This window comes from Emydura macquarii, unplaced genomic scaffold (assembly GCF_026122565.2).
Source record: "Emydura macquarii macquarii isolate MOO-44397 ecotype Brisbane River unplaced genomic scaffold, CSIRO-AGI_Emac_v2 contig_2805, whole genome shotgun sequence".
In the NCBI taxonomy this organism is placed as follows: Eukaryota; Metazoa; Chordata; order Testudines; family Chelidae; genus Emydura; species Emydura macquarii.
This window is the reverse complement of record NW_027132942.1, coordinates 2,612,443-2,638,977: the sequence shown is the minus strand read 5'-3', so window position 1 is coordinate 2,638,977 and position 26,535 is coordinate 2,612,443. Positions and strand designations below refer to the sequence as shown.

The window sequence follows — 26,535 nt, the reverse complement described above, 5'->3', positions numbered from 1 at the left end:
GGGGAGCTTGCAGCTCGGCCCAGCTGGGCCCCACAGTGCACCCTGCTGGGGATGGGGGAAGCCAGGTGGCTGGAGGGGCCCATCCAGGCTGGAGGGCAGCCGGGGGCCTATTGTGCCGGGGGGGCTTTGTGGCCCGACGCCTGTCCCGAAGGAAGGGAATTGAGCCCCACCAGCTGGGGTCCCGTAGGCCGGCACAATGGAGCCCAGCCAGGCAGCTGCCGCGGCCCTGCGCTGGCCAGCCGGCCCTTTGTCTGCCGAGCCGGCCCTTTGTCGGAGGGGGTCGTCCACGTTGGTCTCCCCACAGAGGGCTTTTAAGCCCCAGCTGGGTGGTTCCCATGGCAGCCTGGCCCCCCCTTCCGCTCCCCAGGGAGGCAGCATGGCCTAGCGGTCAGATCGTGGGCCTGACGGAGGAGTTTTGGCGGGGCGCGCCGGGGCCGAGTGGGGCATTTACTCTTCCCCGTGCAGACGGCTCCCGCCCCACCCCGCCGGCTCCGGCGCCCTGATCCTGCCTGACAAAAGGCTCCCGCTGACTGGTCTCCACTGCCCTGATTTCTCCTTTGGCCATGGGGCTGCGGGTGTGGGGGGCTAGAGCCAGTGCGCTGGGTGGGTCCCAGTCCTGGGGGGGCAGCAGGTATCCCAGTATGACCCTGCCCCGGGGACGGTACTGGAGTAGCCCCCGGCATGTGAGGCGCTTTGCAGGCTGGTTAGCGACCAGGGGCCGGCCCCCCGGAACCTGCGCTCCAGATAGGTTGTGGGCTCCGTGGGGAAATCGAGGCAGGACCCTCGCTGCCTGGGCGGTGGGAAGCTGCAGCGCCGAGCGCCGGGTCGAAACCCGGCTGGAGGAGAACGCAGAGCCCCGCTGCCAGCAGCCTGAAGCCACCGGGCCTTGACCAGCCTTTGCACCAGGCCTTCGTGGCTGCGGCCCTGACGCCAGGCGGGAGCCCTGGGCGCCCAGGGTAGCCGCCTGTGTGGCGCTGCTTGTGGACAGGAACCCTAGGGGTCTCCGGGGGGGGCAGCTTCGGTCCCGCTCTGCCCTCTCGGAGCCGGTCGGAGCCCCCACCCCGCCCAGAGGCAAGGGGGCGATTGCCGGTGCCTAGGCCTCATGCTCCCCGGCCAGTGACCCGGCGGGCCCAGACTCTGCAGGCGCTTTTTCCTCCCCGCGGTTAGCTCCAGGGTTCACCAGCTCTGCCAGCTCTTGGAAGAGCGGGTGTTTCCCTTGAAGCCCCAGCTCCCGGACTCCCGTGATTGCCAGAGAGGCAGTTTTCATTTGAATAAGAAGCAAGTTCCTAGCTCCCCGGTTGCAGGAAACCCCCTTCCTCAGAGCTGATGCGTCCGTCACCGGGGCGTCGGGGCGCCCCCACGCGCGCAGCCCTCCTGGGAACACCAGGCTGCCTGCAGGTCTCGGAGCCCAGGCCCCGTGGGGGAGGCGGTGTGTAAACAACTCCTGGGCCCCGCTGAGCGCGCCGGGAAGCTAAGAATAGCGCCGTGAGCTCAGCACCGTTCCCCAGGGCTTCCTGTTTTGCTGTAAACGGCCCCGTCTGCGGGTGCGGGGGGGGATGGGGAGCGCTCGCGAGGCGGTGCAGTCACCTTTGCTGGGGGCGTTTGCACCTTGGGCCTGACGCGCTGGTGACGCGCTTCAGATGTTCTCCAGGTTCCTGCCCGCAGCCTGGTGTTACCCTCTGGGCAAACAGCTCCCCTGGGCATAGGGCACCCCCCCACGCTCCGGCCGTGCCAGGGGGCCTGCCTGGCGGAGTCAGGAGCGGAGCAGGGGACCAGGAACGCAGAAGAGAAGTGGTGCGAGGCGGGGCAGCCCTGGGGGCACCTGGCCCGCTCTGGGTCAGGCAGGGCCTGGCAGGGAATCGCCTGCACCCTCAGACAGGGACGCTGGGGGGCCGGGCTGAGCGGGTGGATCCAGGGGGTGGCGGACGCTGGGTACGGGGGGCTCGAGCTTTGCCCTGCAGGTCCCGCTGGGACCGGGGCTGAAACTGACTCTGCGCCCGCCTGCCCGGAGACGGGGCCTCTCCCCAGAGGCAGCTGAACCTCCCGTCCCCCAGCGACCCAGCCCTGGGCACCGCTCAGGGGCAACTTCTGGGTTTCATTGGACCCCCCCAGGGGAGGGTGGCGCTGGTTCTGCAGCAGAGACGGCCCCGGCTGTGGGACGGTCCCTGGACACTTGCCCCTGGCCGGCTTGACGGGCTGGAGCGGTAAAAGCCGTGACGCTGGCTGGGTCCTGCTGGGCATCCCCTTCCCCCCCCGCGCCCCCAGCCCTGGGAGGTGAGTGAGTGTCCCAGTGGGGATCGGGGCCCCAGGGGAGGGACCAAGCTGAGCCTCGTCCTGGGCGCAGGGATTCGGGCGCATGGTGCAGAACGGTCCCAAGGTGCGAGATCTGGGGCGCGTGAGCCCCTGTGTTTTACACCATGGGGCAGGCAGGTCACGAGGCGGGGGCAACCCCCAGCGTCAGGCTTTGGGCCTGAGACCCCGGGTGGGGGCCGTTCAGGACCTGGCAGGATCGGGCCCTGAATGAAGCCCCTGGTGGCAGTGGGGTGTCCCCTGCCCTACTCGGCCCGGCATGCCCTGCTCTGTCTGGCCGCAGGAGCCAGCCAAGCCTGCAGAGTGGAGAAACTGAGGCACAAGGACGCTCCTTGCAGCAGGTCTCCAGAGACCCACTGAAGATGCCCTTCCTGAAGGACGCACCCCTCAGACTGGCCTGTTCCTGGCTCTGCAGGGGGGGGAGTGCTGAGGGCAGGCACTGACAGAGAACAGCCCAGGGAGGCAGTGATGCCTAGTGGTTAGAGCACTGGCTGGCCCTCCGGAAACCTGGGTCCTATTCCCGGCTCTGCCGTTGGCCTGTTGGGTGAACTCGGGCAAGTCCCTCCCCCTCCCTGTGCCTCAGTTTCCCCTCACCCCTTTGTCAGGGAGATTTTGGGGGCAGGAGCAATGTCTGCGCGGTGCCTGGTGCAGGGACCCTGCTCTCAGCTGGGGGCCGGCAGCAGGCCCTGGCTTTGCAGGAAGTGAGTCTGCCAGGGCCCCGGCGAGGGCAGGGCCGGGGAAGGGGAAGTTGGTGGCGTTGCGAGGAGCAGGGAGATTTTCCTCCTCGGTCTCGTGAGTGGCTCGGAGCAGGGCTGGCGGCGAGGAGGCGGCCCCGGGAACCGCGCCTCTGACTGATGGGGGGAGCTGGACGCGACCAGCCTGGCAGGACACCTGTGCCGAGGAGATGCCCTGCAGTGCCGTAGGCCGGGGCCTGGAGGTCAGAGACCCTGTACTGCCCGAATGCCCGTTCCGGCTCACAGAGCCCGCCAGGAGCTGCTGACGCTCGGCATGAAATGATCTGAGCGAAAAACTCCCCCTGCTATTGCGTTTCTGCTGCCAGAGCTGGCTGCTCTTGGGGAGTTGGCCCTGGGCTGGCTGGACCGATGATGCATCTCTTCAACTATAACCGCCCTATGTCCTTAGGACTTTGCCTCCTGTGGTTTCTGAGGCCGATACATTCCACAGGGGCTCATGTAGCGTGATGGCAGGCCTCACCAGGTGGCGCTGTTACACAGTCTGCCTAGCGCGCGAGCAAGTGCTCAGTCTTGGGAAGACATGCTGTGGGGGTGAGGCCTTGCCTCTGTGCAGAGGCGGCCGTGCGAGCAGCTGCAGAGTTTGCTCTCTGCCTTGGGCTCTGATTAGAGTCCAGACTTGAAGCGGCTGCTCCCTGGGAGCTGGGGTTTGCCCGGGTGCTGTCTGTGGCCATCTCTGGAGGGGTGCAGATGGGTAAATAAGCCAATTACACTTCGAGTGGCCCCCGATGGTGCAGCACAGCTTGCTCCTGCGCTGGGAAGCCACAAGGCCCGGGATAACTGCTACTGTTCAGCGGGGCTGAGTGGGGCTGGGTGCATCGTGGCGATTAGGCCTGGTGCCATCAGCCCCGGAGGGGAGCCCCTGTGAGCAGGCCCTCACGTGGGCCTTTGCTCTGCTGGCAGCGGGCCCACGGTGCCTAGCTCTGTGGTTGCTGTGAAGCAGCTGGGGCAGCGTCAGCAGGATTTCCCTGGCCCGGGGCGGCTCGGTGGAAAGCAGCAGCAGGGGAAACTGGTGTCAGGTGGCTCGGAAAGTGCCGGTATGCGAGGGCGATGCTTGGGCCCCGGTGCGTGGAACAAGCCCTTTCCCCAGGGGCCGGGACGTCTAGCGAGGGAAGGAGCCGCCCCCCAGTGGAGGGTGCGGGGGGGGTTCCCCCTGCTCTGCTTTCAGGGCAGGTTTGGCTCTGACGTGTGCACAGAGCTGGCACATGAGGCCCTGACGCTGGTGTGGGAGAGTCACCCGCTGCAGCTGGCTGAGGGGGGCGGGGGTCTGTGCCAGGCCGGGGGCGGGAGACGTGCAGTCAGCAGGGGATGAGCTGGTCCCATTGCACCAGGGCATGGGGAGAGGAGGGGGGCCGGGCCCATTGCCGTCCACGCGGGGGGGGGAGGGGAGACGACACAGGCCTCGGTGCCCCTCCCCCCGCTGCCTGATCGCACGTCCCTGCCCCCCGAGGGCCACGTCTCCAGGGCTGTGTGGGCACAAGGGCTTTTCCCTGGCACCGTTACGGCCCCGTCTGTGCCCGCCCGCCCACTGCAGCGACGGGCACCGGGGCGAGAGCCTGGCCAGGCGCGGGGGCGGCCGACAGGGTTTGGAGGCACCAGCCCAGCTTCCAGCGCCAGCCCCGGGTGCCCATGTCCCTGGGCAGATGTTGCGGGGCGCCTGGTGATGGCGCGGGGCACACAGAGCCCTGGGCCTGGTGCCCGTCAGTGGCACGGGCTGGGGGGGCACCAGCTGCCGCGGGGAAAGCTGGCGGGGACGGAGGGGGCTGCAGGCCCGGGCGGCTCCCCTGCGTGCTCTGAGCCACGGCTCCACGGCCGGGCCCCCAGCGCGGCTCTCTCGGGCCCCTTGGCGGCCGCGCTGCCGGGGCAAGTCAGGCGCTTCCTGTTTACCCTGCGGCGGGCGGCCGTTGCCTGGAGGCGTTAAAGCCAAACCGCTTGCCCGGGCTGTGGTTGCCCGGCCCCAGAGCAGGGACAGGAAAGGGGGGGCGGGGGGGCTGGGACTGTTTGTCCTAAAAACAACTAGGGCGTCAGCATGTGTCACAACCCACAGCCCGTGGGGGGTCACACATGGTCAGGTGCCTACACACACACACACAGTCAGGTGCACACACAGCGAGTCACACGTGGTTGGTGCTCACACACACACGCGCGCGCGGCGCCGTGGTTGGACACACACATACACAATCATGTACACACATACATATGTGGTTGTCACACACACAGAGTCAGGTGCACACACAAAGATAAACATGTGGTTGGTGCGTGCATACAGGTACACACACTTCCGTGGTTGGACACACACACACACACACACACACTTCCATGGATGCACAAACACACACACACACACACAATCACATACACGTGTGGTTGGTGCACACAGCGTCAGGTGCGTGCACACAGTACACCCCCCAGTAGTTGGACACACACAGCGCGCACACACACACACACACACACACACGGTGTCACACACGTGGGCACTCCACGGCCCCTGCGGCTGGGTGCGCAGCCTCACGCCGGTCTCGGCCGCGGCCGCTCTGCTGGCAGCCCGGTGCGCGGCGGGTCGCAGCCCCAGGAGTCAGCGCGGCGATGCTGGTGCACAAACAGCAACGCACGTGGGGTTGCGTTAGCGGCGGCGTGGCACAGCCAGTGTGGGCGCGATGGCCCCGCTCCGCTCGGCGTGGAAACCTGGGTCCGGTTTCGGTCACGGCGGGCGAGAACCGGGCCAGGCTCCGCAGGCGAGCGCCAAAGAGGCGCTAAGGGGTGGCCGCAAGCTGGGGCCGCAGGGCCGGGGCGTTTGGGTTGGAAAAGGGGCGATTAAGGGGGGGACGATGGCAGGGCCGCAGATACTTGAAAGGCTGCCATAAAAACGATGGAGAGTTGTTCTCTCGCGCCCCGGACGGGTTCACACTACAGCAGAGCAGATCCAGATTAACTCTCAGGACCACGGAACAGAGGCCCCGGGAGGGCGGGAGCCGGAGGTTTTCGAGACGAGGCCGGGCGGCCACGGGACTCGGCTGACGGGCACAGGGCAGAGGGGCGAGGCAGGGGGCGAGACTGGCTCGTCCTGCCCCCCCCCCGCCAGCCCCCCGCCCTGCCGCAGGCTGTAGGCGCAGCCGGCCGGGTAAGGGGCAGCTCAGTGCTGTGTGGTGGGCATTACAGCCAGCAGCCGTCTACACTGCACCGTGCTCCAGCTCTGGGGCGCCCCCTGCTGGTGTGAATCCCGTGGCACCGACTGGAACAGGCCCAAGGATCTGCCCCGCCCTGGGTGCCAGGTAGCCATGCATGCCACCGCGGCCTACGTGCCTCTCAGAGCGGCCAGTGGCCCACGGCCCTGTGGGGTCTGGTGAACAGGACAGGCTGCGAGCCCCGCCGAGGGAGGCACGTGTCCGTGTGTGAGTGGCTGCGTGCGTTGTGTGCTGTGTGTCTGTGCTGGGTGTGCGTTGTGTGCTGTGTGCATTGCGTCTGGGCCGGGTGTGCGCTGTATCTGTGCGTGCTTGGCCCATGCCACGTAAGAGCCAGCCCCCGGGCAAGGCTGGCTCTGCCCCACGGCGCGCTCGCTGCCATCGCTGGGGTCTGGTGAGATGCCAGCGGCCGTCCCAGGGGTTCCCTGTCCCTGGCAGCGCGTCTCTCTCCACCCTCCCCCCCCCCGCCCCACAGAGCAGCAGCCTGGCTGCCCCCCACAACCTTCCCCTGGTGCCAGCACCCCAGCGACCCTGCCCCCCCCCACAGAGAGAGAGAGAGAGAGCTCTGCCGGTGCCCCTCACGCCCGCCCCACAGCCCCCGTCTCTGTGCCATTCCCCGCAGGCGGCGGTGACCTACGGGCAGGCGGCGCTGCAGGAACACTGCCTGGCGTTCGTGGAGGACCACACGCGGGTACGTGCGCTCGGGGAGCCGGGGGGGGGAGGGTGGTAGCACCAAATGTCTGCCTGGTGGGCGGGGGGGCCGGGATCCTGTGCGTCAGCCAAGCCCCCACGAGCTCTGGCAATGCCCCAGCCCCCCGCCATGCCCCATGTGGGATCAGGGGCCCAGTGCCCCAGGCTGAGCCTGGCCCTGGGGGGGGGGAGAGGGGCGATGACTGGTCCCAGCAGCTTCCCGCAGCCTTGGGGATCCCCCGTCCTGCTGCGCGTCTCACTCCCCAGCTCAGCCCGAGGGGCTGGGGTCACGCAGGGGGCACTGAGCGCTTGGAACCCCCCCCCCCCCAGGGCCTTCAGGTCAATGAGCCTGCCCCAGAGGGGTGGTGGGACGGGCGGGGGCAGGGCAGAGGGGTGATGGGAGGGGTGGGGGGGCAGGATGCTGCTGGGGGGCCTGGGGCAGGGTGCTGTGCCCCCCCCCATGCCAGGCGATGACCCAGCCCCATGGGTTGCCCTGCAGGAGGTGGTGCGGACGCGGGGCTTCCTGGAGCTGTCGGCGCCGGCGCTGGTGTCCGTGCTGCGCAGCGACCGGCTGGCCATCGACGAGCCGGAGCTGGTCCGGGCCGTGCGGGAATGGGCCCACGTCAGCTCGGTGCGTGGCTGCGCCCCGGGGCGGGGAGCTGGGGCTGGGGTGGGCATGGTGCCTGCTGGCCGGGGGCTTTCGCTGGGCAGCTCAGCCCCCCAGCACGGGGAGGCTGGCAGGGCCCCCCTCCACCCCCCGGCATGCGGAGGGGAGGGATGTGCCCAAGGACACCCAGCGAGTGTGAGCTGGGAATGCCCCTCCCCACCCCTCAAATGCGCTTAGGGCCAGGAGAGAACCCAGGCATCCTGGTGGCCAGCCCCCCCTCGCCCCAGCCCTGCCCCTTGAGGTGCCTGGCCCCAATCACAGCCCCCCCCCCCCCCGATTGCACCCCCCCCCACCCCCCCCCAGTCCCGCTGGCCGCCGGCTCCTGACCCCGCACCCCGTTGCAGGCCGTGCTGGAGCGGCCGGTGGCCGAGTTGGCGGCGTTACCGGTGCAGGAGCTGCGCCTGGCCCTGCTGTCGCCCCGCGAGCTGGCGGCCCTGGAGACCCACAACCAGCGGGACCAGCTCATCCCGGTGAGGGGCTGGAGCTGGCTGGCTGGGTCCGTCTGTCTGTCCAGGCGTCCCCGGCCATATCTGTCTGTCTGTCCACGTGCCCCAGCTGTTCTGTGACCGTCTATCTGTGCCCCTCCCCCCCCCCAGGCTGTGTCTGTGTCCCTCTGTCCAGGCGTCCCCGGCTGTGTCTGTCTGTCCAGGTGCTCCTGGCTGTGTCTGTGTCCATCTGTCCATGCACCCCCCCCCCCCCCCCCCCCCCCCCGGCTCAGTTCAGGCCCTTGGGAAGGCCTGGCTGTCCTGAGGCCTTCGGGTGGGTGATCCGGGCCCCATGGGACCCGTGCCAGGCCCTCGGGCCACCCCCTGGGGTGGGGGTCAGGCCAGGGGCTGGCGAAAGCTGCCAAGGGACCCGGGGAGGAAGCTGGTGCCCGGGAGACGCAGGGATGGTTGTGGCCCTGACCCATATGCCCACTCCCTCCCCGCCCCATCACTTGCCCTTGTGCCGGTCCCTACGCCCGGCTGTGAGCAGCGGGCGCCAGGCGTGGCCGGGCCTGGCCAGCCCCCAGCATTGCGGCTCCCTCTGCCCTGCAGGTCGAGTGCATTGCTGAAGCCTGGAAGCGCCACGCGCTGAGGAAGGGGAGCCGGGCGCCCTCCCGGCTGTGCCGGCGTCGCAGGGGCACCCAGCCCCGGGAGCACCACGGCTACCTCGAGTGACAGGCGCCGGGCAGCAGCGGGCGCCGGGACGCACCTGGGGGCAGTAGGAGACGTGACGGGGCAAAGCGCCGCGCCCAGGACGCTGGCTGCGGGTGCCCATCGTGCCAGAGCCGGGGGCCTGCCTGTCCCACCCCAGCCAGCGCCAGGCCGGCCTCGGGGCAGCCACTGTCCTGCGCGGGGGAGCCGGGCTGCGCCCCACAGTTTCCTGAGGCAAAGCCAGGGGCCGAGGTGGGTTAGTGTCAGGCCCTGGCCGGGCCCTCGGTGCCAGCTGGAGTAGCCCGGAGGCTGCTCTAACATACACCCGGGCTGCGACAGTCCCTGTGGCCCAGCTGGCAGCCCAGAACAGGCAGAGGGCACTGCCCGGGGGCAAACCCTGCTTCTTTCCCCCTGGGGCGTGTGGTGCCCAGGGAGGGAGCCCCCCCAGCTTGGGACACAAGGGTGGCATGAAGGGGCCGGGCACAGCCCTGCACAGGGCTGGTCAGATCCCTGCCAGGGACCCAGCCCCGGTGGTACCAGGAGCCTGGTGCAAGCCAGGCCAGGGAGGGTGCGGGCAGGGTCAATAAAGCATCTTGGATCTTGCAGCTGAGTCAGCGTCTTGTTTTCAGCAACTCCTCAGATCTGAGTCCGGGGGGTCGGGGGGCAGGGCTGGGTGAGCAGGGGCTGTGGGTCAGGAGTGAGGGGCACCAGCAGAGGTTGGGGGGGAGGGGCTGTTGCACGCCAGTGGGTTGTTTCCCTCCACCCCAGAAGTGGCCGCATATTGACTGTGTGCGGCTAGTGCAGAGACCTGGCACAGCCGCTCGGGGACAACCAGGACAGGCTGGCTAGGCACAGGCCACCAGGGGGCGCCAAGCGACCTGCCTGGACCAGCGCCCATGGGGGCCGCCCTGGTGCCACACATGTGATGAGTTTGCTGGTCTCAGCTCACCCAGTTATGCTGTGGCCGGGGGGGAGAGGAGGGGCAGGGATTTGGGGGAGGGGGAACAGCAGCCTAACAGGCCAAGGCTCAAAGGGCCGGGGGGGGGGGGGGGGTTGCTCCACCGGGGCCCTGATGCAGGCCATACATGCCACGCCATGGCACCGCCCTCACCCCTTTGTCGGGGCAGATGGGCAATGGGGCAGCTCGCCGGGTGTCCAGCCCCCCCGGGCCACTCCACAGAGGCCAGCCTAGGCGAGGGGGCTGCAGGCCCAGGCTGGCTGGACCCTGCCCCACTCCCAGCTGTGGGCGGGGGGGCCCCCTGGCAGAGGCACAGGCAGCGGGGGGGGGGGGCCGCAGGCTGGGGAGGGGACATCCCCTTTGGCCCCCTACGACCGCCAGGTCCAGGGCTGGGGGGGGGGGGGCCTCTGGCACCCCTAAGCTGGGTTGCCCTGGCCCCAAACACTGCCGGGGGGGGGGCAGCCGGCCAGGCCCTGCTGTGTGGGCATCTGCTGCCCCCTTGTGGTGCGAGGGAGAAGGTGCAAGTACCTCGTGGGGGGGGGTTTCTCGGGTGGGGGGCAGGTCCCCTGCGTTACCCTCGTGCCCTCTGGGCTCCGGGGGGGGGGGCGGGGCCGATGGGCCAGGGGCCTGCGCGTGGGGGGAGGAGCGGCAGCGCAGACAGCGGGGAACCAGGGCTGGCTCAGAGCTCGCCGTGCTCGGCGCTGCCCAGGCCCCTGCAACAGGGGGCTACAGGGTTCGCCACCCCCGCGCCTCCCAACGGCCCTGGCCAGCCCTGCACACGGCTCTGCCCTCCCCGGCGGCCCCACGGAGGATCCGCGACCTAGCGGGGGTCCCTGGGGCACAGCGGGAGCCCGCACCCCACGGCCGGGCCAGGACCCTGCTGGGGATGGGAGGCAGCCGAGCCCCTCTGCCCTGACCCCCTAGAGTCCCCCCTCCCTGCCGCAGACTGCGGCTGGAACCCAGGCGTCCTGGTGCCCGGCCCTGCCCAGCCCCCGCCCCCCCGGCTCTGACCCTAGGACCACCCCCCCCCCCAACACCCCCGCGCTGAGCACCCAGGCGTCCGGTGCTTCCCCCACTAGCCCGGTCCCCATGCACCAGCCTCCTCCCCAGGACCAGGCTGGCACAGCCCGGGGCGTTACACTTCCCGTAATGCCCTGTGGGGGGCATTTAGCGTGGGACCCCCCGACACGCAGCCCAGGGCTGTGGGCGCCTCGTGGCCCCGCCCCGGGGAAGGGACCCGGGCGGCGGGGCTGGGGGGGCTCCGCCCTATAGCGCCCGGTTGCTCTGCTGGCGCTAAACCGGGGTCCCCGGTAGCCGGCGGAGCGCCGTGCAGGCTGCAGCCCCCCGAGGGAGGCGGTCGGCCGGGGGCGGGGGGCGGTGTCATAGGAGCCCGTGGTCGCGGGGGGGGGGGGGTAGGACCCTGCATTGGGGGCTTCCAAAGAGACACCTGCCCCCCCCCCCATCCTGACCACCCCCCCCCGCCACACGCCCCCTCCGCTGCAGCCTGCCCCCCCATCTCCACCCCACAGACCTGACCCCTGACATCTGTCTCTGGCTAAGTGTCCCCCGCCCCACAGCTGGACAGCCCCACTGCCCCCAACCTGCTGCTCCAGCCCCCCCATGTGTCTGAACCCCCCCCCCAGCGCCCCCAGGGCAGACACACACCCTGAGCCCACAGGGCTGCTGCCCTCCCTGGCAGGCGGCGTGAGCGAGCTGGGGGGGGGGCACCGGCAGAGCTGTGGGGAGCCCAGGCCGGGCCTAGCAGGGGGCTGTGGGGTGGGATTGAGGGGCACCGGCGGGGGGGGGCAGCGTGCCAGGGCGGTTGGGCTGCGAGCCCAGAGCTGGGGGTGCCCATCACACACTGCCCCCCCTGCAGCCCCACACACGGCAACGCCCCAGTGCTGTGCACACACGGGCACACACACACAGCGCCCCACCACAACCGTGCCACAGGCGCTTGTGTTCACTGATGCTGCCCCCAGCCCCACCCACAACCCTCAGAGATACACACACGCCCCCCCCCCCCCCCGTACGTGCTCACACACACACACACACACACACACACACACACACACACACACGCCCCAGCCCGCCCGCGGGAAGAAGCAGGCCGGGACACCCGCGGCGCCAGTGATATATAATATAGATTTTACTCTTTAAAAATAAACCGTCCGTCCCACGGCTACGGGGCTGTACATCCTACAAAAATAAAACTTTCCTCTTTTTAATATAAATAACTTATATGGCCTGGCCCCGGCCGAGATCGGGGCCCCGCTCACCCACCCCCAGGCCCTGTTCGCTTGGCAGCTGGGGGGGCAGTTGGCACGCCAGCCCTCTGCATTACTGACCGGGGATTCAGCTCACTCGCCCAGCCCCACTGGCCTGGGACCCACAGGAAAACCCCACACGGGGGGCTGGGAAGGGGGCCCTGGAGCGGGAGGGGGGATTTAAAGTGCCGGGTTATGGGGAGGCATCTGCCAGGGACCGCGTGCCAAATCCCTGGGAGCCCAGCCCAGCTCTGCCTGCGTCCGTGAGCAGCCCCCGGCGAGCGGGGAAAAAACCCCATTTCTGTGTTCCAAGGTGCCCTGCTCTGGGGGGTGTCCTGCACTCACACGAGGGTCGGGGGCACCGTGCGATTGCACGAGGGTGAGGGGCTGTCTGGAATACACCCCTCCGCCCCATCAACTTCCGTCGGCTGGCAACAAGGCCAAGGGGGAGCCTGGGGCTAAGTGGGAGTTATGGGGGACCCGTCCCCTCCTTTCCCTGCCCCACCTCCTCGTCGATTTCAACCGGGACACGTTCCCCCTCCCCCAATGGCAACCCCGCCGCTTCCCCCCCCCACATTTCAGTCTCAGGAGGCTGGCTGGAAACTGAGGCCGGGAGGGAGGCTTTCACCCAGGTCACAGGCTGAGCTGGGATGACCCCTGGGCCAGTGCTCTAGCCGCTAGGCAACGCTGCCTGGGAGCCTGAGGCCTGCAGAGGATCCAGGGCCTGCTGGGATCAGGATTCCAGCGCGAGGAAGAGAAATCAAATTTCCTTTTAAAATAAATGTCGCCCTCCAGGGAGAGCGAGCGAGATTCCCTTTTCCATAAATAACGTCACGGCCACGTCCGGTTCCCAGGGTGGGAGGAGACGCCCCAGCCCCAGGGACCCTCGTGTGAGTCCAAGGAGCCCCCCCTGGGCCAGATCAGGATTTACCCAGTGCCAGAGCTATGGCCACAGGCAGGGAGCTGCGGGGGAGGGGGGGGACACAGCAGTGGGGCAGGGAGCTGGGGGGCACAGCGTGTTTAGTGCTTCAGTCCCTGGTCTGGGAGGCGGGAGGGGAACCTAGCGGGTTGTGGGGGGGTTAAAATAAAAGCAGAGCCCCCGGGCCAGGTTGGGGGTGTCCCAGCAGCCCGGCCACTCGGGGATTTCACCTGCAGCTCCTGGCCCCACACACCTTGCATAGAAATGCCGACGCTGCGATTCTCCCCAAGACCCAGCCACCGCCCCAGGACCAGTGCCCCCCTCCAGCTCCTGCTGCGGCGGGGGCCCCTCTGCCAGGGCGCTGCGGGTGAGGCCGGGGCAACCGTCCCCGGAGCGGAGCAATAATAATACAATAATAATAATTAACATTGGGAAATAGCAGCACGACGCAGGGATGGCGGCAGCCCCCCTCTCATCCCCCCGGGGGCACTGCCCACGGGGGCAGTGCTGGCAGGGGTCTCCAGTCCGACAGCTGGCTTCAGCTCACGGGCACGCCAGGGGGCCCGAGCTGGCAGCATCTCTTCTCCGCGGTGCACGCTCGGCCCGGTGCCAGGGCGCGGGGGCTGGATCCGGCCATGCGGCCGGCGCGGGCTAGGAACCACGGTGCTTCCCGGGGCAACCTGCCAGGAGACACGAGACAGACAGGTCAGCCGGGTTCCCCCCTGCGCCCACCAGCTCCTCCCCGCTGGATCCGTCCGGGGGGGCTCCCCACGGCACCCACGCGCTGATGGAGTCGACCCGCTCCGTGGCCCACCTGCGCGCCGGCGTGCGCACGCCTGTCTGAGTGCGAGTGTGCGAGCCCCGGGCGTGGGCGGACGTGCGCTGTCTGTGTGCACGCCTGCCCCCTGCACGTGTGTGTGCAGGCGTGCGCCCCATCTGTGTGCGTCCTGCCCGTGACTGTGATCACGCTTGCACACTGCGGGGCTGAGTGTGCAAGTGTGCATCCTCCGTGAGCGCGGGGGCTCACCCTGTCCCCGTGTGTGTCCTGCCCGTGTGTCTGTGCGCACGCCAGCACCCTGGCCGATGCCCTGGGAGGTCACCAGCAGGGTGCCGGGGCCCCAGGACCAGCAGCCGGGCCCGTGGCACAGAGCTCAGTGTCCGTGGCTCACCTAGGGCGTGCTGGCCTCGGCCCGGTCCAGGTGCTGGAGCTGGCAGCTCGCGGGCGCGGCCGAGCCGTGGGCACTGCAGGCGGGCGGGGCGGTCTGCTCCGGGCACTCCGATTCACTGCCCTCGTACCCCTCGTGCGTGTAGCGCCGGACGGAGCCGGGCAGGGGGGGTTGCAAGGCCACCGTCACCGAGGCCGTGGCCGTCACCGTGGCGTAGGGGCCGCCGTAGGCGGGGAGGGCAGTCCGCAGGGGCTGGGGGGCTCTGTGCGGGGCAGGCTGGGCGCCGGGTGGGCAGGGCCACCCTGGCCGGGGCGGCCTGTGGGGGGGCATGTCCTTGAGACCCGGGCAGGCCGCGGGGGCAGGGAGGGGGTCGTTCGGCGGCTCCTGGCTCTCCGGGTAGGTCTTCACCACCTGTGCAGGGCAGAGAGACCCAAGTCAGTGCAGTGGGCAAACGGGGGGGGAGGGGGGGAGGCGGCTGCTAATGGGGAAGATCACGGCTCACCCCCCCCAAACTATAGCCAAGCCTCAGGTGCCACCCCCCCCCCCCCATGCTCTAACCACTAGCACACGCTCCCTCCCGGCGGGGCACAGACGAACGCTGGCAGGGGCACAGCCTGGCACAACTCCGTGGGTGGCTGGGCCGTGTCAGGGCCCCCCCCCAGGCCGGGGCCCGACATCCGGGCTCACCGTGATGGTGGGGAAGCCGGGGTTCTTGCTGGCCTGCACCAGGACACGGGGCGGGGCGGGCGGCAGGACGTAGGCGCCGGGGTCGTAGGGCTGGGCGGGGGTCTCCGCATCCGGGGCGTCGGCGAAGGCGCTGGGCCAGGCCGGGGGGCGCCGCACGTAGAAGGCGTGATGGCTGAGCGCCGGGGGCCTGGGCTCTGGTGAGGGCGGGCGGCTGCTGCTGTCCCCCGGGGTCACCTGGAGAGGGGGAAGGCGCAGAGTGAGACGGAAAGGCAATGGGGTGCCTGGGGGGCTCCGGGGCACTGGGCCAGGGGGCAGCATCAGGGCCAGGGCCGGCCCTTCTGAGCGGGCTCCCGGCCCGCCCAGCGGCAGCTTTGGGAGGGGGGCCCTCGGGTCCAGCTCGCTCGAGCGTTGAGCCTGGAACCTAATGGTGGCTGTTTCCCAGGAAGCATCTTGCGGCCGTGGGCTTGTGGGTGGAGCCTGTGGGCATGGGCGGGGCCAGTGTAAGACCGTCACCACTGTTCCCCCTCCACACACACACGCAGATCTGACCCTAGCGCCCAGCGAGGCAGACTGGGGAATGAACCCAGGAGTCCTGCCCTTCCCTAAGCACCAGGTCCCACTGCGGGGGCGGAGGGGCGGGGGCTCTCACCTCGGCCGGGGGCCCGATGATCGACAGCAGGACAGGCAGCAGCACGAGGCCGTTGAGGAGCCCCAGGACGGTCAGGGCGGTGAGAACGGCGAAGAAATACCTGGCGGGGGAGACGGGGTGAGAGGCGCCCGGCCGTGCCCCGGGGCAGCCCGGCGTGCTTTGCAAACAGGCCCCCCGGCCCCCCGCGGCGGAGCAGGAGCAGCGCAGAGGCGACCGGAGACGCAGGGAGGGATGGGAACCCAGGCGTCCTGGCTCCCAGCCGCCCCCTCTCCAGCCACTAGACCCCCCTCCTCTCCAAAAAAGCCAACAGCCAGCCGTGCCCCTGGGGGCCCATCGCCCCAGCTCCTCTCCCGGGTGCCAAGGTGCCCCTCCGACAGAGCACCGGGTCCCGCTGCAGCTCCAGAGCATCCCCCCCCCCGCGGGATTGGAACCAGCCTCCCCCCAGGCCTGGGCAGAGCCGAGCGCCCGTGGCCGTGCCACGAGCTGTGCCCGGGGCGGGGGCTGCAGACGCCGTCTCGCCCGGGCACCAAGGGCACTTGGCCCCTCTCAGGTCCAGGCGCCGCCGAGCCGCCGCACAGGGAGGGCCGAGAGCGCAGAGCCGCCAGCCCCCGCCGGCCGTAGGGCCCAGCCTGTGCCAGGGATCCGGGCGGTGGGCTGGAGGGGGGCCGGGCACAGCCGTGGGGGGCGGGCTGCACATCCCCAGGGACCCTCGGTAAACGGCTCATCCCCCGCCATGAACCCATGGGGGCTCCCCCCGCCCCGCTGCCCCAGCGCGGCCCCTCTGCCCGGCCTCCGAACACCTCAGCTGGGCACGCCTGCACACGCCTTGGGCACGCCTGCACATGCCTTGGGCACGCTCACACACGCCTGCACACGCCTTGGGCACGCCCAGCCCCCTGGGCACTCCCGGGTGTCCCCGCGTTACGCACAGCAGTCACAGCCCGCCTCGCTATGCCGAGGGGGCGCCCGGGGAGGGAGGGGGCGCCGAGCGCGGGTACCTCAGGATGAAGTCGAACTCGGAGCCGGCCAGCAGCAGCAGGCCCAGCAGCGTGGAGAGCGCCCCGTCCAGCACCGGCGCCAGTGTGTGCTCCAGCGCCAGGGCCGAGCGCAGCGTCCGGCTGCCCATCGCCGTCAGGAACCCCTGCGGGCAGGACGCACCCGTCAGCTCCGGGCTGGTGCGGACAGACAGACGTCCCCACGCCTCCCCAGGCAGGGGAGCCACCCGGGGCAGGGCTCACAGGGTCCCTAGCCAGGAGGGGGCAGGGCTCAGGGCCGGGCCCGTATGGCTCTGTGAGGGGGGGGGACCCCACGAGGACCGGGGGAGGGGCCGGCCAGCGTGCCAGACGCCAGGACTCGCACAGCTAGGCTGGCTGGTGGCCCCCAGGCTGGCTTCCCCTCACCCCTGTGGGGGGGGCTCTGATCTGGGTGCCAGCTGCAGGGGGGTGTCGCTTGGCCCCCCTCGTCTCCCATCTGGCCCGACAGCCCCCCTCCTGGTGCCCTGGGGGCCGGGATCCGCCCCCTGCCGGGCGGTGCCGACTCACCAGGGCCACGTGGACGGTGAACTCCACCCCGATGCCCACCGAGGCGACGAGGATGACGGCCGGGATGACGCTCAGCTCGATGCCCAGCAGCCCCATGACCCCGAAAAGCTCCAGGGTCGTCATGGCCAGCACGGCCACCTGCGGGGGGCAGAGCCCGTCAGCCGGCGGGGGGGGGGGGGGGGGGCAGCAGGAACTGCCCCACGGCGCCCACCCCAGCGCCACGTCCCGGCTAGGCGGGCACCCACGCACCTCGCAAAGGGCTCCTTTGCCCGGCGTTGCTCATCTCCCCTGTGGTGCCTGCCCCCCGCAGAGCCACAGGCCTGTCTCCAGCCCCCCAGCCCGAAGGCTGCGACCCCTCCCACCCCCCTTGGAAACGGCAACTCATTCACGCCTGGGCCAGGCTGCACACGGTGCCCGGCAGCAGCCGGGGTGACGGGCACCTTCCCGCCGGCCATTCATCTACAGCTCCCGCAATCAAGGCCCCATCGCTGAGAAACATGCCAAGGACGGACGCGTGGCCCAGCCGCGGGGGCACCGGGAGCGTGGGCGGAGCCAGGCCGGCAGGGGGCATCCAGCCGCCAAGGGGGGCTGGCCTGAGACACCAGGCTGGGCGTGGGGGGAGGGGGGTTTGCCCCGATCCGGCAATCCGGGCAGCAGAGCCAACTGCAGGATCGGGGCCTGCAAGCAGCTGCCCCCCCTGGGGCCGGCGGGGAAGCCGCGCCTGAGCCACTGCAGTGCTGGGGACCCCCCCGGCCAGGAGAGCGCCGGTGCCGGGGGGGCCGCGTCAGGCCAGGGGGAGGCACCGGCTCCCGGTACCCAGCTCCAGGCTGCGTCCCAGCCATTCCGTGGGCGGGGGGCCAGCGAGGGCGGGGAGGGGGGCGACGCTGGCACTCACGATGATGCTGGCGGTCCAGGGGCTGAGCAGGAGGGCGGCGCACACCAGGAAGGTGCAGGCCAGCGCGATGCCCACGGCCAGCAGGATGCAGTGGCGCAGGCCGAGGTACTGCTCCCAGAAGAGGAAGGGGTAGCCGCTGGGGTAGCTGGCCACGCCGCGCTCCCGGGCCGCCGCCTCGCACACGGCCCGCACGCTCTCGATGGCCTCCACGAAGTCCGAGGTCTGGCGCAGGCCGCTCAGGTAGAAGGGGAACTGGGCGAACTCCAGGGGCTGGGCCGCGGGGACTGGGGGGGCGGGGAAGGGGGCAGTCAGGGGGGGGACTCCACGGCCCCCGTCCCCCGGCACTGCCCCTCCCTTCTCCCATGCCCGGGCCAGCCCAGACGGGGTGGGGGGGGTGGCGACACTGCACCTCAGTGCGGGCAGGGTGCCAGCGGCACAGCAGACCCCCCCCCCACTGGGGATCGGGGGCAAACCTGGCTGCAGGTCCCACGGGGCAGTGGGAGCCCCTGATCCAGACCCGCGGGCGTTTCTCCATAGGACAGAACTCGCACAGGACAGCGCCGCTGGCTGGGCCCCGACTGGGGCAGCAGGGGGCTGCGGGTCGGGAGTGGGGGGCACCAGCAGAGCTGTTGGGGGGCCCAGGGCTGGGCGAGCAGGGGCTGCGGGTCGGGAGTGGGGGGCACCGGCAGAGCCAGGGGGGGCCCGGGGCTGGGTGAGCAGGGGCTGCGGGTCGGGAGTGGGGGGCCCGGGGCTGGGCGAGCAGGGGCTGCGGGTCGGGGCTGGGGGCAGGGGCACCCGGCAGAGCTGGGGGGGGCTGGGGGGCACCGGCAGAGCTGGGGGGGCCGCACTCACTTCGCAGGTTCTCCCCGGTGGCGTCGTACTTGTCGTGCAGCCACTCGGGGGGCGGGGGGTAGAAGCTGGCCTGGGAGGCAGCGACGCCCAGGGGGTCGCTGCTGACCCACACGGTCAGGCAGATGTAGAAGGTGTCGGGCGGGATGATGCCGTTCTCGTCCACCAGGCGCCGCGTGGTCAGCTGCGGGGAGCAGACACGGGGCGGGGGTGAGGTGAGGGCGGGCGGGCGCCGTGGGGCCAGGCCGGCTCTAGGGCAGGGCCCGGGGGGCTGCCCCCCTGCTCCCCCGCCCGGCTCCGGGCCCTGCTCACCTGGCTGTAGTCGAGCGGCTCCTTCTTGCTGCCCGTCTGGAGGAGCAGTTTGTAGGCCAGCGCGCCGTCCTCGGAGCCGTTGCGGTAGCTGTCCCGGGTGATGCGCCCGGCCTGCCAGTCCCGGTCGAAGGCGGCCTGCAGGCCTGGGGACACGGCACCGGGGAGGGGGGTCACGGGGGCGCCCGGCTGCACCGCCCAGCCCCTCCCCAGCCACGCGCCCCGGGAGCAGGAGAGGGGCCGCGAGACAGCAGGGAACCTCCCAAGCGCCGTACGAGCCCTGCCCCCAGCCACGGCTGCAGTGGGGCCGGGGCACGGGGGTGGGCAGCGGAAGGGCTGGGCACGTGTGCAAGAGACGTCCTGTGCGTGTGTGCAGGCACCAGGCTGTGGCCACGTGTGTGTGTGTGGGGGGGAGGGGGTAGGTGCGTGACAACCCCCCCCCCATGGAGGCTGGCGGGGGCACGCAGGGGGGCCGGGGGCAGGGCCGGGGGCAGCCGGGGGCCCCTCACCTTGCAGCCAGTCCTGGAAGTAGTGCAGCCACATGCGGGGCAGCTGGCGGCGCTGGTCGCGCACCACGTGGGGCAGGGCGCCCAGGGCCCGGTGCAGGCTGTAGAGCGCCTCCTGCGAGCTGGGGTAGGGGAAGCCGCCCGTGGTGGCGACGAAGACGTGGTAGGAGGAGAAGTACTTGAGGCGGGCGGCGAGGAAGGCGTGCTCCCTTGTGCCCCGCGGCACGATGTCCGTCAGGTACAGGCCGTCGTGCACCAGGGTGGTGCCGTAGAGGCTGAGCCCCAGCAGCGCCAGGAACAGCAGCACCACGATGCCCTGGGGACGGGGAACCCGTCAGGCCGTGCCGGCAGAGCTGCCCCGCCCCGTCCCCGCACGGACCCAGCCTCCCCCGTGTGCTGCAGAGACCAGCTGCCCCGTGGCTCCTGCTAGAGACGCCCCCTCTGCCAGCAAGCAGGCACCGGGCCACGGCCGCCCACCTTGGCTCCATGGTGCCACCTCTGCTTGGGAGCTGTGGGCATCCAGCTGTGGGGCAGTGCCAGGGGGCCCCTCAACCTCCCAGCTCCCCCCACAGCACCAGGGTCTCCCCTCCCCACCTTGTGTCACTCCCCAGCCAATGTGGGGCCCACACGAGCTGGGGACAGTGAGCCGACAGGGCCTCTGCCGCTCCCCTCCCTGGCGTGTTTGCGGCGGGCCCAGCCCCCTACCTTGGTCTGGGTTTGCAGCAGGAGCGGGGCGTACTTTTCCCTGGCGAAGTCAGCCAGATTCCAGTGGCAGAGGGGCAGTGGGACACACTCCCGGCCCCCCTTCCCATCCAGCTGGGCCAGCAGGTCACGGGTGGAGCTGGCCGGGGCGAAGAGCTGGGAGCCCAGCGGGTCGGCGGGGGGCGCGGTGCAGACCTGGGCGGCTGGCGGCAGGACGGTGACGAAGTGCCGGCCCGTGGAGTCGCAGCGGGTGAAGGCCTGCACCGTGGCAGTGATCTGGGTGCTGGGGGCCCCGACCGGGGGCCCGTAGGGCGAAGGGTGGGTGGCACGGTTGTCGTTGGTGTCGGCGAACTCCTGCGGCTGGGTCTGGATGAGGCGGGAGGAGCACGGGCTGGGAGGGGGGAGAATGAGCCAGGGGAAGTTCAGGGAGCTGCACCGGTGCCCCAGGGCCCCCTCCTTCCCCGCCCGTACACAGCTGCCCTGGGCACCGCACGCACGCCGTCATGCGCCCACTGCATGGCACCTGCACGGTGGGCGGTGGGATTTCTCCTTGGAGCGACCACTCCTGGCCGACCCAGTGAAGGCGCCCACCTGGCCTCAAGCCAAAGGGCAAGGCCAGCCCGACAGGGGCCCTGACCGCCTCCCAGGGGTCCAATCCTCACCAGGGCTGCCTGGATACCCTGGGTCCAACCCTGCAGCTGGTCCTGCCCCCTCCCACAGCACAGCATGAGCCAGGCTCCGCTCCGGGCGCCCCCGGGTGCTGGCTGCCCCCCGCCCCTTCCCCAGCAGCGGGAGACGGCACCTGTAGAAGCAGCAGAGGACATCAAGCCGCTTGTCCCGGCGCCGGTGCAGGTCCAGGCTCAAGATGGCCGGGAAGATGAGCAGCACCATGGCGAAGTTAAACGCCACCACCACGGCGGCCTGCGGGACACAGGACGGAGCTCAGGCCATGGGATTAAGTCGGGGAGCCAGGGGCTGCGTGTCTGACACGCGTGTGCATCCGTCACACCTTGGCCAGTTACAGAGCCCGGGGCTCGGTACCAGGGTGCCCTCCCTCAGGGAAGGGGCGAGTCAGGCCCCAGGGGGCCGCATTGGCAGAGGGGCCTTCTCCCCCCCGTCCCCAGAGGCCACGGGCTGCTGAAACCCCCATGGCTTGCGGGCAGGGAAATCTCCCGCCCCCCCAGGGGACGTGCCGGGATCTCTCAGCCTCCCCTGAACGCTGGGATGCCCTTGGTCCGGGCTCAGCTCCCGCCGGGACCCCCCCTGGAGGGGACAAGGGCCTGGATTGGGGCTGCCTCGCGCCCCCTTGCCCTGGCCCAGCCCCGTCTCCCCATCTCTTCACCCGTCCCTTCTAAGGGCACAGGACGCTGACGCGTTGGCCTGGGACAGACGGATGGACTCACCCCGAGGGAGAACTGCGGGGGGGGCAAAGAGGGGGGCGGGTGGCCGCGTCCCTGGGGGGTGCAGCGGGCAGAGGAAGAGGCAGGGAAGGCAGAGGGAGTCAGGGGCGCCCTGCAAGGTGAGGGGGCGTGGGGCAGGTGTGGGGGGGGGGCCGTACCTGCAGGGAGAAGGCGCGCAGGGCGGGGATGGGCACCAGGGCGGCCATGAAGAAGGCGATCATGTTGCTGATGGAGGTGAGCGCCACGCTGGTGCCCGTGCGCCTCAGGCACTCGCCTGTCCGCTCCTGTCAGGGCAACAAACAGGATGGCTCACCCAGCGCCGCCCGCCCGGCCCCAGCCCCGGGGCAGGTTCCCCAGCACCCCAGCCCCGGGGCAGGTCCCCCAGCACCCCATCCCTGGCCCCACCCCCAGGGAAGGTCCCCAGGCCGGGGCGGTCTCACCTTGAAGGGGACGTGCTGGCTGGTCTCGCTGAAGGCGTGAGCCAGGAGGAACATATCGTCCACCCCGATGCCCAGGGCCAGGAACGGCAGCACCTGCGGGGAGAGAAACCAGCCTCAGCACCAAGGATCCAGATCCAACCCCAGCTGGCAGCGGCTTCTCCCCACCCCAGAATGCGCCCACCTCTGGGGGAGGAGCAGCCGCAGTAGCTACTGCCCAGCACCCGTCACAGCTGCACCCGGACAGCCCCGGAGCCACCGGCACAGGACAGGAACGGGCAGGGGAACTCCGCTGTCTGCCTCCCTACAAGGGCAGCTAGCACCCCCACAGCCTGGGGAGACACGGGAGAGAGCACCCCCTAGGGAGCCCCCTGCCCCGCCCCCTTTAGCACAACACCCCCTATGCCCTGCTGGGGCATTGGGGCCAGCCCCGCCTGCAGGTCTCCCATCCCCCAGCCCGGGATCCTGGTCCCGGGAGTCCCCGCTGCAGGAGGGCGAGTACGGCGTGACAGAGGGGGCCGGTCCGCCCCATGGCCCAGCCCACCCTGGCCCGCGGTACCTGGGTGGTGGCTGCATTGAAGGTGATACCGAGCAGCGAGCAGAGCCCCAGCCCCGACGCCACGGAGAGGGCCACCAACAGGACGCCGGCCAGGCCCACGGCCCCCTGGGATTTGGAGCAGTCCCAGCGCAGCAGGGTCACGCAGGCGTACGCCAGCTGGAAGCAGAGCACCGGGGGGGCGGGGTTAGTGGAGGGGGCGGGGCCAGCGGTGGGTGGGGCCAGCAGGGAGGGGGCGGGGCGTTACGTACCATCAGGAGGTAGCCCCCGGCCACGCGGAGGACGCTCACGTCCGAGAAGGATTTCATGATGTCGCTGAGCGTGGTGGTGGAGAAGGCGTGGACCCGCTGGGAGCTGTTCTGCGGGAGGGTCTCCTGCGCCAGCTGGGGAGAGCGGGGCCCTCAGAGAGGCGGGCAGGGGGTGCCGGCGGGTGCTCTGCCACCCTCCCGCGGCTGCCCTCCGGTGCCCGCCCGCCACACCGGGGATCTAAGCCAAGCCTCGGGCGTCCTGCTGGCCACGGGACCCTGGCCCAGCACCGGCCACGGCGCACCTCCCCTCCCAGGGCATCGCGCCCGCCGCGGGCCGCCTGATCATGGCACACGCGCCCCGTGGCCAGGCCTGGCCAGGCAGCCATCTCCCTCCGGCCCTGGGCCGCTCCTGGGGGGTGCCCGGAGCTGACAGCTGGGAGAACAGGGGCGCCCTGAACCCAGCCACAGCCGGAGGGGGTCGCCCAGCCCCGGGCACTGCCCCAGCCAGCCCCCTATGCCAGCCACGCTGTGAGATCATGGGGGTCTGCCCCCAACCCCCGTTTCACTGGAGCGAGGGGGGCTCGCTGGCCTTGCCCCCACAGCACCGGGGCAGCGCGTGCTGGGAGAGGCCTGGGGCAGCCCCCAGGGCATGGCCATGGCCAGGACACTCATGGGGCGCCCCCACGATGGCATGCGCTCATTTGCACGCCCCCCCTTCGATTGCACACACAAATCCCCCCGTGCTTCACGCTGGCTGCGCGGTCCCTGCCCGCGCCTGCGCCCCCCTTGTCCCTCCTACCTCCACGAACTTCCTCTGCCAGGACTCCAGGACGGCCGCTGCCTTCGCCTCGCTCCAGCCGATGTCCTGGATCTCATAGTCGTCCTTGAAGTGCTCGTAGAGCTGCCGGGGGCTCATCAGCAGGAACATACTCTGCAGGGCCTCCGCGCTGCCGGGACAGGACCCCCCCGATCAGACCAGCCGCGGGCCCCCCGTCGCTGCAGCCGGCCAGCCCCACGGCCCGGGGTGGGGGGCCGGGAGGGAGGATCGAGCCCATCACGCAGCCAAGCGCCGGGAAAGGAGCCCCCGAGCCCTGACCCCTGGCCCGCCCCCCACGCGACTCCAGAGATCGCACTCCCCTTCCCAAGCCGGGCTGCTCCGCTAACCACCAGGCCACACTCCCCATCAGAGCCAAACCCAGCCCCCTCCGCCCTGCAGCCCCCCGGCTTAGAGCACCCTGCCCTCCACAACCAGCTCCGAACCCTGACGCGCAGCCTCCGGCTCTAACCACTGGACCCCACTCCCTCCCCAGAGCTGGCAACCCAGGAGTCCCTGCGCTCTAACCGCTGGCCCACACTGCCCCACGCCAAGCACACGCTCTGCTCTCCCCCACCCGCCAGTGCTGTGCCCAGCGGCACCCCCCAGCCCCCGCCCCACACCTCCCACCCCCTCACCTCTTGGGCGGTGCAAGGGCAGCTCCCAACAGGTGTGCACGGGGCGAGGGACCAGCCCCAGCACCAGGCAGCAGAGCCCTGGGCTGGCCTACGCGAAAACCAGCCGGCCAAACGTGGCTCGTGGCGTGGTTCCCGGGCGGGGTGGGCAGGGCCACGCTCCAGGGCAGCGAATTCGGAGCAGCTTCGGCATCCCAGCCGCGTCCCCTTCCCCGAGGCCCCCCCTCTGCCGGGCCAAACGCCAGCCGGAGAGATGGAGGGGGGCTCGTCCGTCAGAAAGCTCCCCCGCCCCCGGGACCCGCCCCGCCGCCAGGGGTGCCCCCCGCTCACCTCAGCAGCCGGCCCTGCGCGTCCCTCGTGGCGCCGCCCAGGATCAGCTCCTCCTGCCAGTGCATGAACTTCCTGGAGAAGCCGTGGCAGCCGCCGGCCAGCTCGGCGGGGATGTCGGGGCGCTGGGGGGACACGGGGGGGGGGGTAAGCGTGGGCACGGGAGCCGGGGAAGCCGGGAAATGGCCCCCACGCCTTGCGAAGGCAGGACCAGGGTGTCCTCGGCGGGAGGGGCCCGGCCTGGCAACAGCCAGAACCGCATCACGTGCTGGGGGCCCTTTCAGCCCCCAACCCCCAGGCGTGGCGCTCGCACTCAGAGGGGCCCCCCCGGTGCCGAGAGGTGGGGTTGCCCCCCAGCACCTGCCCTCCGCAGGCTGCCCCGCCCGGGCACCCCCCTCCATGTCCCCCACTGCAGCGGGTGGGGGTGTTGCCTGGCAGTCTCGGGGGTCACTGGGCCCATAGCCAGGGGGGCGACGCAGCCCTGGAAAGGGCCGGGGGGCGCAGTGCTGAGACGGGAGAGGAGGCGGAGCAGAGAGCAGCAGCGCGACTCCCCCCATGGCCCTGCAGGGCCCCTGACACGGGCCGGCCATGCCCGGCTCCAGGCCGGGACCCCAGCGAGGGGCCAGCCCCCCTTCCTAGCCGGACAGCGTCCCGGGGCGCTTCCGACCCCCAGCGCCCTGTGAGCTGAGCTCTGAGACAGGGACAGACACGCACACAGGGAGCCAGACACATACACACACACACAGGCACAGACAGACAGACACAAAGTCAGGGACACATACACACACAGAGGGAGCCCCCACCACATACACAGAGTCAAGGACACACACACACACAGAGGGAGCCAGACACACACACAGTTGGCAACGGACACACACACACAATCAGGGACACACATACATATTTGTGCAAGCATGCAGAGGCAGAGAAATCCAGGGGCGTGCGCGCGCACACACACACACACAGTCAGGGAAACACACACAGAGGGAGCCAGACACACACACGGACACAACCAGGGACTCACACACAGAGTCAGGGATGGACACACACAGACACACACACACACAATCAGGGATTGATAGACAGCCACACGCACACAGAGCCAGGGACAGCCCCCCAGCCCCCAGCGGCCCGGCGGCACCCACCTGCCGGCTCTGCCTGTTGGGGGCGCTGGCGGGGCACTCGGGCTCGTGGGGGTCGAGGCAGGGCCGCTCCACGTAGGCCTGCCCCACCTGTGCCTTGTGCAGCAGCTCCCGGAAGCCCTCCAGCGAGGTGAACTGGCCCAGCTCCTCCAGCAGCTGCGCGGGGTCCAGGTTGGTCCACTGGATGTCCGAGCGGCCCCTACGGAACCAGAGCGAGGCCGGGAGTCAGGGCTCGCGCCTCGACTGATCTCGGGGGGTGGGGCCCCCGGCTGGATCGGGGCCCCCTGCGCTGGCTGGCTGCACCCCGGGCTGCCCCCCCCATCCAAAATGCCCGGGTCCCTGGCACGCACCCGTTACCCCGTGCCCACGGGGCGCCCCAGGATTCCCCTGTGTGGCAGGCCGGGCCGAGCGCCCCCCTCGCTCCCCACTGTGGGAGGGGACGAGGGGAAGTGTGGGGTGGGAGCTGCAGCAATGGGGCTGCGGGCGACCGGCCTCACATTTGTCCCCACCGCTGCCCCCACCTCCGCTGCCAGCCGGCTGCCCCGAGGCGGGCGCCAGGTGCCAAGTCAAGGAGCATGGCTGATCCTGTTAGCCCGAGAACAAAGGGCCGGCTCCCGGCCCGGCCCCTCCTTTGTGCCGCCCGTCAGAGCAATTAGCGCCTGGGCCCGAACGTCTTGATAGCGGGGAGCGGCCAGCCGGGGCGGGGCAGCCGGGGGAAAGGGAGACGGACTGCAACCTGCCCCCCACTCGCTCCCTAGCCCCCGTCTCCCCAGTGCCTCAGTTTCCCCTCC

At 70.7% G+C, this 26,535-nt stretch overlaps 2 protein-coding genes across 2 annotated transcripts in view; one reads left to right on the top strand and one right to left on the bottom strand.

The window, feature by feature from the left end:
• BTBD19 (BTB domain containing 19) overlaps nt 1–9,322 on the top strand; it is a 40,085-nt gene extending 30,763 nt beyond the window's left edge. The window contains exons 6-9 of the mRNA XM_067567814.1: nt 6,867–6,935; nt 7,434–7,565; nt 7,946–8,071; nt 8,639–9,322. Of these exons, the coding sequence (XP_067423915.1) occupies nt 6,867–6,935; nt 7,434–7,565; nt 7,946–8,071; nt 8,639–8,761 (450 nt within the window). The 3' untranslated portion in view covers nt 8,762–9,322. The remainder of the gene's footprint in view (nt 1–6,866; nt 6,936–7,433; nt 7,566–7,945; nt 8,072–8,638) is intronic.
• A 2,499-nt stretch (nt 9,323–11,821) lies between these two features.
• PTCH2 (patched 2) overlaps nt 11,822–26,535 on the bottom strand; it is a 37,508-nt gene continuing 22,794 nt past the window's right edge. The window contains exons 6-24 of the mRNA XM_067567763.1: nt 25,748–25,943; nt 24,606–24,727; nt 23,626–23,773; nt 22,830–22,961; nt 22,582–22,737; nt 22,026–22,118; nt 21,744–21,869; nt 20,988–21,106; nt 20,189–20,576; nt 19,487–19,799; nt 18,981–19,123; nt 18,672–18,852; nt 17,820–18,103; nt 16,925–17,062; nt 16,382–16,524; nt 15,384–15,483; nt 14,735–14,968; nt 14,051–14,458; nt 11,822–13,561 (exon numbers count right to left, since the gene is read on the bottom strand). Coding sequence (XP_067423864.1) covers nt 14,051–14,458; nt 14,735–14,968; nt 15,384–15,483; nt 16,382–16,524; nt 16,925–17,062; nt 17,820–18,103; nt 18,672–18,852; nt 18,981–19,123; nt 19,487–19,799; nt 20,189–20,576; nt 20,988–21,106; nt 21,744–21,869; nt 22,026–22,118; nt 22,582–22,737; nt 22,830–22,961; nt 23,626–23,773; nt 24,606–24,727; nt 25,748–25,943 — 3,424 coding nt within the window. The 3' untranslated portion in view covers nt 11,822–13,561. The remainder of the gene's footprint in view (nt 13,562–14,050; nt 14,459–14,734; nt 14,969–15,383; nt 15,484–16,381; nt 16,525–16,924; nt 17,063–17,819; nt 18,104–18,671; nt 18,853–18,980; nt 19,124–19,486; nt 19,800–20,188; nt 20,577–20,987; nt 21,107–21,743; nt 21,870–22,025; nt 22,119–22,581; nt 22,738–22,829; nt 22,962–23,625; nt 23,774–24,605; nt 24,728–25,747; nt 25,944–26,535) is intronic.